The following is a 12,681-nucleotide window of genomic DNA, read 5'->3' as shown; positions in this document are numbered from 1 at the left end:
CCTTCATTGGTGTCAAGAGCAGATTCTTTACCTTCTCTTGTCTTTCTCTCCATCTGCTAGAGCAAGACACTGTCATTGCTTATGCCTTGGTACCTCTATTATCACTGAGGAAAGACTGACCATTGTAATTGCAGCCTTTTTTATGAGAGAGGAAAGAAGCCGCCCAAGGCTCTGTCCCACCAAGTCCTAGTCTGCTCCTCTTTCAGAACTGAGTCTATTTGAGATTAAGCCATTCATCAAACTCATTGTTTAGTCCCACAGAGGGGTGACTTGTACCTGTGGAGAAAAAAAACTTTTGCCCTAAATATAAATAGAGGAGAGTTTGTCACGCCAACCACCCTGGCCAGAACGTCTCAGACCCTTCAAGGACACTGCTGTGAGGCCCCACAGAGCCAACAGGGCATTCTGGGTAATGGAATGCAACATGATGCAGTCCCTACCCCCCTCACCTCCCCAGTCTCCCCCAGGGTTTCAGGATTCCTGGCTCTACAACAGCTGAGGCAAGCAGTTTTTGAACTTGGGGGGAAGAGGGTGGAGAGAAGGGTGAGGCTTCCTCTAGGCCAACCACAACTAATTCATTTGCTCTGTCCAGCAAAACCCAGACAGCGCAATTATCTGGTTAATTTGGCCCTTAGTTGGGAGACAAACTTCCAAAATGTGAGACCAGCTCAGACTAAACAGTGGCTTCCATCCTAAGACTTTTCCTAAGTGTGAGAGAATACATATGAGATTCCTGGGGGGGCTGCTTATGTGACCCGCCCATTCATCCAGATGGGAAAAGGCAAACAATTCAGGCTCTAAGATAGGTTTAGGAAGGCATGTCTTTCAGGGAAAAAGGCCCAAATAACCTGCTATTTGGTCTCCTGGCTAATTTGCCTTCTGGCTTCTATGGAGGGGGATGGCTGGAAATCAGGATGACTCTAAATTAGCCAATGTTTTCCAGCATGATTGCAGGCTTCATAGATTGGCTGAGTGTCCCCAGAGCCTCTGCATGAGTTACTCTTAGGGCAATTACCAATGATGCTCCTACTCATGGATTTTATATCCATAAGTTGGACAAGGGGCATCATTGAGATAAATGGGTAAAATTAAAACATGGCTCTGGAATTTTCACAAATGGGATGAGATAGGGCTAGCTAAACTGGTAACTGAGCATTTGCCAGATGGCTTATGGAAAAACCAGATTTTTGAGGGGGATTAAGAAGCAGTGATTTATCTCCCTTGGAAACTGACAAGCAGTCTGGAATCTGTGGAAACTATCAGTTATTCATTCTGCAAGTATTTCTTTAGTTCTAGTATGTGCCAGGCCCTGCGCTACTTAACAAAGTGAGATCCAAATAGCCATGGTCCCCATGCTCATGCAAATAATCCCACACCTATATATATGGGTGAGGGCTAAGAAGGAAAAGTTCAGTGTTATGATAGGGAACAACCAGGTTAGCTGATTTGATTTAGATCAAGGTGTGAGAGGAGGAGTCTTTGAGGAAGGGATTTAAAAGCTAACAATTTGGGGCACACCTGGGTAGCTCAGTGGGTTAAGCCTCTGCCTTCAGCTCAGGTCATGGTCTCAGGGTCCTGGGATCGAGCCCCGCATGGGGCTCTCTGCTCTGCGGGGAGCCTGCTTTCCCCCAGTCTCTCTCTGCGTGCCTCTCTGCCTATTTGTGATCTCTGTCTGTCAAATAAACAAATAAAATCTTTACCAAAAAAAAAAGAAAGATCATTCCAGCTCTAGTAGTAAAAATAAATTGGAAGATTGGAAGTGGGTAAAAAGGATAGAGTTAGAGGGCTATTGATAAGAAAGACTGGGTGAGAGCTAATGCTGGTTCAGCCAAGGATCTAGGCAATAAGGATGGAGAGAAGTGGATGGACTGGAGACATGGGATGTGGAGTCAACAGGTTCTGGTAGTTGAATGGGTATAGTGGTGGAGGGAGGAGAGTCACCGGGGAGCCTGTGCAGGTTTCTCGCTAACATGGAAGATTAAGGGGGTGGTGCTCTTTATTGAGAGAGAGAACATGGGAGGACAAACAGATTGGGGCTAGAGGAAGATGATGTGTCCTATTTTGGACTCAACCAAATTGGATTCCCACCATTCCCTACCCTATACTTCCAGCCTTCTTAACTTTGCCTACAATGCTTCCATCTCTACTCTTCACGCTGCCACATTCACTTGTTGAAATCCTATCCATCTGTCAAGATGCCCTTCAAATACTACCTCCTCCTTGGAGCCATTCTCACTCTCTCAATTAGTGATGGCCTCTGCTGCCCTTAGCACTAAGTCTGGAGCTCTCTTTCCTGGACTCCACCTGTACTGAGGTTCTATGAAGACTTATCTTGCCTCCCTTCCTAGACCACAAACTTTTTGGGACAGAGCCTCTACTTCTATATCCTCCTTCCCCACATGTTAATGAGCTAGCATAGTAGACATTTGACAAATATTTATTAAGTGAACAAAAATAACCTACTCTTTGCCATGGAAGGAAAACCAGTAGACATTGGACTGACTTGAAAGCCACAGATCAAACTGAAATTCAAGCTTAAGGTGTTTTAATACTACGCCAACTCAAATTGGATGCTCAGAAAGGCTTTCTGTTCCTCCAACACACCAAATTCAAAGAATGCTGAGAAAGTCACACCCTCTATTTTCTTACTGAACTTTTTTGAGTTCATCTTATAGTAGGGACCTCGTCTATCTTATTAACTCTTTGTCTTTGATGATGATGATGATGATGATAAATGAGTAATATTTCCTAAGTGCCTGGTATGTACCAGGTGCTGTTTCAAGTACTTGGAGACTAACTCATTTGATCCTCATAATCACCACATGAAATTCATGCTATTAATACCTAGTTGTATAGATGAAGAAACCGAGCTGCAAAGGGCTTAGTACTGCTCAAAGTCACACAGTTAGTAAGGAGTGGCTCTGGGATTCCAACCTAAAGTCTGGCTCCAGAGCCCAAGATTTGATGTGCTCTCCTAAGGCTGAGCTCCATGCTTGGTATTTAGTAGGCCCCAACAAGTATTCACTGAATGAATGGGAGGAGCCCTAGATCTGGAGATCACAAGTTCTAGCCCTCATTTTGCCACTGACTTCCTATGTAGCATTTAGCAAGTTCATGTTTCTTTCCCCATAAATTGAGGTGCCTAGCTGTTGATATTAGCAGTAACAGCAAGAGCCAGTATTTGTAATTCTAGTCTCATTTGGTGTTTTAAATAATTTAATCCCAACCACAATACATGGGAATTGAAGCACAGAGTAATTGACTCACCTGCCCCATACCTATTAAATGAGAGAGCCAGGATTCAAACCCACTGTGGTGCCTAGCCCAAGCAGTTCCAAGGAGATGCCTTGGGGGCCATAAGGGGAATGGGGAGAAGGTAGAACAGGATGGAACAGATAGATTTTTGAGCTCCCCTTGCCCATTTCATCAGTTCTCTTTTCTCTACTTGTCTCTTTTTTTGTAAAATGGGTTCCTACTTGAGATTTCCTTTGAAGAAAGGTTCTGCTGCTAAAACAAAAACATTATGCTAAATAATTCTGGAATTTAGTAAAACTCCCAGGCATAAGCCAGGATTTTCTGGTAATCTCAGCTCACAGCAGCCACATAAGATGAGGACCAAGGTTGCTCCAGCTGTGGAAAATATCAGGGTGATAGCATCAAAGACCCAGCTCCAACCTACCTGCTCTACTCGGATCTCAATCTCTCCATTCACCTTCTTTCCATGAAAATACTTGGTCCTGTGAAAGAAAGGAAGAGAGCTACTGAGTAAGGGTGCAGACTGCTTTATTTTTTTCTTTCTTCTCCCAAAGGTCTTACCCCTAGAGGTGCATGTCAGACACATTTGTAACTTCATGCTCTCTCCTCCCACCTTGACTTCTGATTCTCTCATTATTTTATGCATTGTGGGCAAGAGGTGAAAGAATACTGGATGGGAAGATTGGAGACTCAGGTTCTGGTTCTGCCAAGCGGCTCGACCTCCCTGTCTCAATTTTATTATCTGTAAGGAAGATATTAATACCTCATGACATATTTCTAAGGGTTATTTTATGGACCAAATGACATAAAGAATCTTACGTATATAAATAATGCAGAATTGCCTATTTTTAGTATTTATAGTTATACTCTATATACTTAATAAATTATCTATCCATCCACTCGTTCCTCCATTTGTCCATCTGTCCAAGGAAGCAGCCCTCATCTATCCCTTTATCCATCCATCCATCCTTCCTTCATCTTTCCTCTATACCCTTATTTCTGTCTTCTCAGTAATGACATCTCATCTACCCATTGTTCAAGGCAGAAACACAGACCTCATTCTTGTCATCTCTTTCTCTCTTCCTGTCCCCACTGATTCTACATTCTAATTATTTCCCAAACCCAACCAGTAGCCAGTTCTTCTGTATAAGCACTCTAATCTTGACCCCCTTACCTCTCTTCACATATTCTTTTTTTACTCTTCTTCCATAGTACTTATTACATATAATTAGTTATAATCAGTAACTGCGTTTAATGCCTGTGTCTCACTAAACTATAACACAGCTCCTTGAAGTAAGGAACAAATACTCCTAACACCTACCAGAGCACTTAACACACAGTAGGAGCTCAATTAACACTTGTTGAATGAATAAATGAGTGAAGATAGAGATGGGAAAAAACCCACTTGTTGAGTATTTACTCTGTGCCAGAAACTGCAGTAGGCTTTAACCCATACAGCCTTTCTCATTTAATGCTTCCAACCACCACCATGAAGAAGGCATTATTATTTCCATCCTATTAAAAAAAAAAAAAAAAGACAAAACTGAAACCCAGAGAGACGAAATATTTTCCCTAAGGGACTTAAATCCTGGCCTTCTAATTCCACGTCTATGTTTTTGCTCAACCCTGAAAAATAGTAGCAAATGTTGGGGTACTCTAGGTTTAGATGTCCTCCCACATACAAGGCAAATGTAACAAAAGCTTCCATTTGCCCTTTTGGATTTGGGTATGAAGAAACAGTTCTCAGTCACTTGCTATAAACTGAGCACTGTGTTAAGCATTTACATAAACCTTCCTGGGTTAGAGATGGCTCTTTGTTCCAATACCCATTCTCCTCTTTGCCACAGTTAAGAGAGCTTACAGATTGGTATACACACACACACACACACACACACACACACACAAACACACACACACACACAGGAAGATCCCAACTCTCCATTCAGTTAGGTGTGGCTACTTGATTGAGTTCTAATCAATAATTTGTAAGTAGTACATCCAAGAATACTCTTAGTTTCTTCTTCCATTCTTCTTCCTGGAATATCCATGTTGTTACCTGTTTTCTCAACCTGCCATTTATGAAAGAAGGAGTATTTTCTACAAATTCTCTGACCAAGCTTCAGTCTGTCTGCTTTCAAAAAGTCTCTATGTACACTTCTCTGATGCCAGTGGAGTTCGTCTCTTTCCAAGACTGTCCAAATCACTGACTGGTAGCTCTAACATTAACTCTACTTTTTCTTACAACGTCGACAGGCTTAGCTGTCAACTAAACAAAACTTTAGTGGGATAGGAGATGTTATTGTGACTTGAAAGTTCTGCTTCTTCTTCCAGGCATGGTGTTTGACAAAATGTGTGTGCAGTGAGGCTCATGCAAAGGGGACCTTTCCACAGTGTGAATTTTACCACAAACCTTTAAATGTAGTGTCAGCAAACTACAGATACTGGGATAAGTCCACTTCTAATATTTGTGGGGCTTGGGGAAAAAGAGCAAATGGAGGCCTATTTACATATCTAATATTTATAATATTTATATCACATATCTAATATTTATAATTGATAAATAAATCCAGCAAACATTAAAATAAAACACGTTTGTCTTCCTTCCTCAACAAGTACAACTTCATAATGGCCTGGAAGGATCAGAATGTAGACTTCTTGGAATTTTTAGAGTTCTACCCAGAATAAGGCAACATGGGGATTGCCATGTCTTGGTCCCTACAGTCTTCCCTAATTCCCCTTCTACCCTTCTCTCTTTCCTGCACTTCCCAGGATTCTTGTGCAGGCTCATGGATTGCCTAGCCCATGATCCATGCTTCATTTCTTCACTCATGCCCCCACCAACAGTTCTGCCTTGGCAATGACTTAGGAGGATGGACGGGGAACCGGCATACACAGGGCATGAACTGGGCCAGGGTCCCTTTGGGCAGGGAATTCTAGGGTTCTGTGTATCCATTGCATGGTCTAAGGGTACAGTTTGCAAGGTCATGGTGCAGGGACCTCCTTTGCTATGAGAAGGGGTACAGCTAGTAAGGGCTGGAGTCAGATTTAGGGCAAGGTTCCCTCTAGTTTAGGTTTAAAAGAGATACTAGATGGGCCTGGGACTTCAGAAGGGTAACTAATGAGAACAATCACTGGTACACTGGAAAAAGTGTGGCTTGGGCAAAATTGGAGCTCTACAACTCACTCACCACATGTTCTAAGCCAACATGCTTCTAGGTCATGGTTTTCTCATTTGTCAAGGGTGATAACATCTACAGCCAAGGCTATAGGGATAAATTCACCTGATCCTCTATGCAACAAGACAGCAGAGTGTAGTAGACTCAGGGCAACCACAGAGATGCAATCCCAGCGCTACCACTCACTGTAACCTTGGTTAACTTACTCAACCTCCATGTGTTTCAGTTTCCATATTTGGGAAGTTGGTTTGATACTAGTAACTAACTCACAGGATTTTGTAAAGATTAACCAAGATAAGATGTATAAAGTATTCAGAAAAGTTCCTGCACATAGTTAGCTCCAAAGTATATAACCCAGGGCCTAAAACAGAATCAACAATAAAGAACTACTGACTGTTTTCTCTGTGCCTGTGGGTATCATGTGGTTGGGATCCACAAATAAAACATAATCTTGCCTTCATGGAGGTTACAAAACAGAAATGTGATTCACTTCACTTTGATCTGTTCCACCAGTTCAATGAGTGATGGGTGTTGATAATAATAATAAACAGACGCTGTTGGTATATAAGGCCTGCATGTATCTTCACATCCCTCCTCCTATTTGACCCTAATGTCAACCCTGAGAGTAGGTAGGGTGGGGATCAGTCCCTATATATTCCAGATGGAGAAGTCCTTGTTCAAAGACACATTAAATCTCTAAGGGGCACCGGTGATTTAGATCTTGAACTTAAAGATTTTGGGGATTCAGTTCAGACCCTCCTTGTCTTTCATGATTTGGATCCAGCTAACCTTGACCCATTTCTCCTCTGGTTTTCTGCCCACGTCACAGAAACAGGCAACTTCCTGCGATTCTCTAGCCTGGTGGTACACTTCATGCCTCTGAGCCTTTGCACAGGCTGTTCTCTCTGCTTAGGATGGCTTCTTGCTCTTCTCTGCCTGGCTGGCGCCTCCAAGATCTTCATTCACGTCCTCTATCAAGTTTTCCTTGAAAGTGCTCACCCCCACCCCACCAGTGAGGCCAGGTTAGGTGTTCCTCCTTGGGGTTCTCACAGCATCCTATACTAACAACTATTAAAACACCTATCACTCCCTGTTGTAACCACACGGTATTTGTCTCTACCTTGACCGCATACACCCAGTTTGAGAGCTCCTGGAAACCTGAAACTGTGTTTCAGTGCTCACGGAGTCCAGTATCTGGCACCAAGTGCCAGGGAACAAGGCACGTTTAATAAGTGTTTGGTCACTGGATAAATGAGTCACTTCTTCTAGGGATAAGCCCTGCGTATCCTGTCCTCAAGACACTTTACTGTCATCTACTGGTACACCGTTGTAGTACACTTACAAATCTCCACTGATTACAATGTGGGGTCCTGGTACAGTGTCCAACCTGAATGACGGGTAGCCCTCAACTCGATTCTAACCAGAACGCAGAACACATTACACTACACCAATACCACCCAAGCAGCTCTGGCCTTCACAAGGCCTCACCTTCCCAGGAGAAACACTTGTTTTGCCCATCTCTGGAATGTTTACTGCAAAGCCTGGCAGACGGACTCCGGCTGAAGCTGAGGGTCAGGCAGTCCATCCCCCTGCCTGGCTGGGAGTCAGAAGTCTGTCTCCTGACAGGCCACACAGACTGCTGCCTCCTTGCCGGGGGCTCATTCAGGCTTGAGCTGCCTCTGAACAGTCCTGTCTGGCAGAGGGAAGGGTAGGGATGGTCTGGAATTTTAGATGCCTTGGGGGCTGGGGTTGCCGCCTTTGTAATTGCCTGGCTGTTTGACCTCAGGCAAAATGGAGGGCCTCACTGTGCCTGAAGGCTGTCTCCCTAATGCAGACCTCTTCCCAATGCCCTAATATGTTTATCCCTATAATGAGCTCCCTGAATATCCCAGCCAATCACTCAAGGCCTTGGCCTTGGGAAGGGGGTGGGGAAAACTCTTGATTCCAGGAAGCTTCCTTCTCTGTGGGTGGTCTCATATTTTACTGCCACATCAGAGGCACCAGGAAGGAGAATATTATAAAACCAGCGCTGCCTGGGGTGGGAAATCCCAAGTTTGGGGAGGCGGGATGTGGTGTGTGAGAGAGATTTATGAGGAGCGGGTACTGAGTTCTTTCATGGCGACAGCAGGGGCAGAAGGAAGAGGAGAATTAGCGCAAACAGGATCCACCTGTGTCCAAGCGGCACTCTCCTAATAAATGTGTCTGGGATGTAGAGTCAATGTGGCTGGGCTTTGGCTATGCCTTTCCCAGGCAGGAGGGGTCAGGAAGGTTCTGTCTCAGGCATAGCCCTCTTCCCACAGGTGGCCCCTGTAGGGGGAAGGAGGGCAGGGATGCAGGAATCTGGCCCCTGGGGAAGGGAGTCTTGTGTTTCTGATGCAACATATCCGCTGCTTATTTGTGGCCTGGACTTTAGCAGGGTGAGATGGAGTATGGACCATGCAGGAAACCATCGAAGGTAGACATGCTCAAGGCTTCCCCAGTCAGTAAGATGAGGAGAGTCAAATGGCACCTTGGCTAGAGGGAGGTGTGACAAAAGCAGGACCTTTGAACACAAAGGTCCAATTCGGAGATCCGTTCTAGCTCCATTATTTACTCAAAAATACAGCTAACCTGCCTGGCCCCTTCCCAATGCCAGAGGGGATCTTCCAAGGAAGGTGCAGCGTCTCCATCCCACCTTGCAATTAGGGAACTCCAGTGAGTCAGGCAGGGGAGGGACCTTTTGAGGGTGGCCAGGCCCCTTGCACCCATATGGGGATCTGTGGAGGTAAGGAACTAGAGCCCCAAGCCACAGGATGTGACAAATGTCCCTTCCTTGGCTTCTGACGGCAACAGCAAAGATTTTCATGGGTAGGTCTGGTCACCATTCACAACTATCTACTGAGCCTCCCAGGGACCAGGGACCCCACCAGCCGTAAGGGGAAAAGGCTGACATGCTGCCTGTTTTGGGGAAGCTCGTGCTCCCAGAAAAGTCAGAAAACTGACCAGGTGAAAAAGAACTGGTCAGTACTGAGAATAAAATGCACAAAAGGATAGGGGATAAGATGTGAGGAGCAGGGGAGATCTCACTCAGGCTGTCACGGAAGGCTTCTTCAGAAGAAGCCGAATACATATTTACTGATCATCCACTTTGTGCCAGGGCCTGCAGCCTCTAAGTAGTTCTTGGCTTCTGGGGGGCTTACCACCTAACAGGAAGGAGAGACTCTATGTATGACCATGTATAGACCATGACTACACAGGGCATTAGCCCAAAGATCCAGCTCAGCCCATCTCTGGGGCAAGGGTCACTCCCTGGGGAGTGGTCCAGTTCATCCATCCATGTATCCGATATCTGGGGCCTCTTCTTTGCCAGGGTCAAGGGCTACCAAGATGAATGTGAGAGGGTCTGGATGTGTATGTGTGAAAGGCACAGACAAGGGCAAATGAGTTGGGCAGGTACTGGGGGTGCTCAGGGAGGGGATGAATTCTGCTGGGGCATATTCTAATTGTGTGGGGAAAATGAGCAATAGGCATAAGCAGAAGACCCAGATTTGAGCTGGCAGCTGGGGCACCTGCTATATGATTCTGGACAAACCCTTGCCTCATCATCTGTAGAACAGGGACAGGAAGACTACCCACAGGGTTAGTATGAGGCTTAAGTGAGGATGCAGATTCGGAAGACTCTGGGAACCTGCCAAAAACGTGCTAGTAAGTGTGCTGCTCACTGGTGGGCTGCAAAGGTGGAACTTCTCCTCTCCAGGTAAAGTGGTCGATGGGCATTGCCAGCATCAGAGACAGACTCGAGTTCTGTCCAGCTCTGCTATTTATTTCCTAGTGCTGCTTCAGGCACACATCAACCTTCCCACGCCCATTTCATTTGTAAGTGCTCAGGAACGCTATCTCTGACACATTCTGACATATGGCAGGTGTTTAATGCTCATCTCTTTCCCTCCTGATCTTCACCAGGATGGGGAGAGGGCTGAGGTCTGTTGGGTATGTCCCTGGGGAACTGACCTGTCATTTCCTCTCTCTAAGAGGAGGAAGGGGCAACATATTCCTTGCTCTAAAAGGAACTCCTGCTTCATGAAGTCTAGCATAATGGAAACCTGCCTGAACAACTCTCTGGGATCTCCCCTTCCTCCCCAGTACAGGTCTTTAGGGCAAACAAAGTCATCCGCCACCCACTCACCATTAACAGCAGAAATCAGGTTAGAATGTCATCTCAGTCCTTATCCCTCTCATTGCCAAAGACACTACACTGTGTCACCCTCATTCCTAAGGATATCTGAAAGTCCACAATCTTTATTACACAAAGAGAGTTTGTTAACATTTAGAAGGCTAAGCCATCCCCTCACCAAACATACATTTACTGAGCATCCTCTAAGAGCCCATCTGGGGAAATGCCCATGGGAAAGGCAATACACTGAAAAGGTAATTCATACCAAGCTGCAAATGACTAATATCTATCATTCCAGAAAAGGGATTTAAATGGTATAAGGAGGATGAGAAGAGCACATGAGAATATTAAGTGTTTGATTTAGAAAGGGGGTGTGGGGCCTCTCAAGGTATAAAGAACGGGGAACAGAAGGAAAAGGCTGAGAAGAGTTCTTTTCTATCCATCCTTCCCTCCTCTTCCTCCCTCCATCCATCCATCCATCCATCCACCCACCTATCCAAGGTTCACTATGGACCCAGGACTGTGCTAGACCCTAGGTATTGCACTAACCAAAACAACCCTCCTGCCATCATGCTGCATACAATCTAGCTGGAGACAGACTCAGAAGAATATTTATCTTGCATATTTATCCTGACTCATGTCTTCTTTAAATCAGAAGTTACTGACTGGTAAACTTCATGAAGTCCACAGTCTTATTTTGGACTTAAATTGTATGCTTACAATTTTAAAATAGAAAATTCATATAAAAATTCAGATTTCTGACTGCCCTTGAAAAATCAATGACTTGGCAACACCAGCCCCTTTTTCTTGCATGGTAACAACTGGGTGAGTGAACTGCAGCAGCTGCCTTTGGAGGGGACGCCAGTTCTCACGCCCAACACAGTCCCCAATTTTCTGTCTTGCTGAAGCTGAAACCAAGTGGCAGATAACCATTTGCCATAAAGCATGTGTTGTTGTTTTCCTTGCAGCAGGGAAATATTTCTCTATGGTTGTGCCTTTTCCTACCACCTGCCCCTTCACTCACCGACCTTCTTGTCTCCTATAAGCAGCTGTACATGCAACCCCTAATTTAACTAAGTCCATTCTGAAGATGGCAATTAGCTCAATGAAAATCTTCAAGAAACCTGTACTCTTACCCTTCCTGCAGACCAAGGGTGGGAGGTCAGGAAAATGGACACAAAGCACCATCCTCTCTCTTGCCATCACAGACAGCCTCCCTCCTGCCAAGGGAACACATCCTAGGCAGGCTTCCACAGGCCCCAGGAGAGGAGACGTTCTGTAATGAGGCTGGCATCTTCCCAGTGACCTGCCTCCCCCAGGGCAAGGCTGTAACCAGGCTGGATGAAGTCTGTAGACTCCAGTGCTGAAACGGCTATTGCTAAGAAAGCCATGGCATCTGAAGGACTCCACTGAAAAGGTCATTCAGAGAACCAGGGCAAGAAAACCATGCTTTGGAGGAAGAGGGGAGACTCACAAGGTGAACAGTTGAGATCTTTGGAGAAAAGTAAGACAAGGTCAGAGAAGGGACTGAGACATAAAGTCACAGAGGAAAGAACACAAAGCTTTAGGCTCAAGACTCCTATAAGGGCTTATAGGCCAACCCCTTTACAGTCAGGCCTCTTCTGTAACTTTCTTCCCAAATGGCCGCCCAGTCATGCCTGAACGCCTGCAAATGATGGGGAGCTCACACTGTCACTAAGCAGCCCAACTGATCTCTGGATGGATCTTCGCCATTCCATATATTGAGCTGAAATAGATCTCTAGTGTAGGTGGCCCTACTGTTCCCAGCTCTACCAGTTGGAAGCCACATGAAAGAAGTCCTCTAACTCAATGGTTTCTAAACTTGGCTCATCATCATTTAAAAAAAAAATACAGTTTCCCAGCTCCATTGATTTAGCAGTTCTAAGGGTACATTGCACTGTGGCCTGTCTTGCACCCATCTGAACATCCAGCAACACCACCTCCATCTGCATTTGTACTGAAGGAACCAAGCAGTTCTGTGGTACACAGTCTTGGGAGTGTCCCAGAACACACTGTGGAACCAGCCAGATTTGTTCTTCACCAGGAATTTGATTTGAGAGCAGAGAGGCACATGGC

At 45.3% G+C, this 12,681-nt stretch overlaps 1 protein-coding gene across 2 annotated transcripts in view; it reads right to left on the bottom strand.

Moving 5' to 3' along the window:
- The window catches only part of SYN3 (synapsin III), a 447,511-nt gene that overhangs the window by 389,347 nt on the left and 45,483 nt on the right, over positions 1–12,681 (bottom strand). For both annotated transcript variants that reach the window (XM_004743091.3, XM_045083963.1), the window contains exon 3: positions 3,680–3,737. In XM_004743091.3, coding sequence (XP_004743148.1) covers positions 3,680–3,737 — 58 coding nt within the window. The remainder of the gene's footprint in view (positions 1–3,679; positions 3,738–12,681) is intronic.

Source organism: Mustela putorius, unplaced genomic scaffold, assembly GCF_011764305.1.
Source record: "Mustela putorius furo isolate JIRA1106 unplaced genomic scaffold, ASM1176430v1.1 tig00000738_pilon_pilon_pilon, whole genome shotgun sequence".
Classification (NCBI taxonomy): Eukaryota; Metazoa; Chordata; class Mammalia; order Carnivora; family Mustelidae; genus Mustela; species Mustela putorius.
The sequence above is the reverse complement of the archived record's forward strand: the minus strand, read 5'-3'. Positions and strand labels throughout refer to the sequence as shown.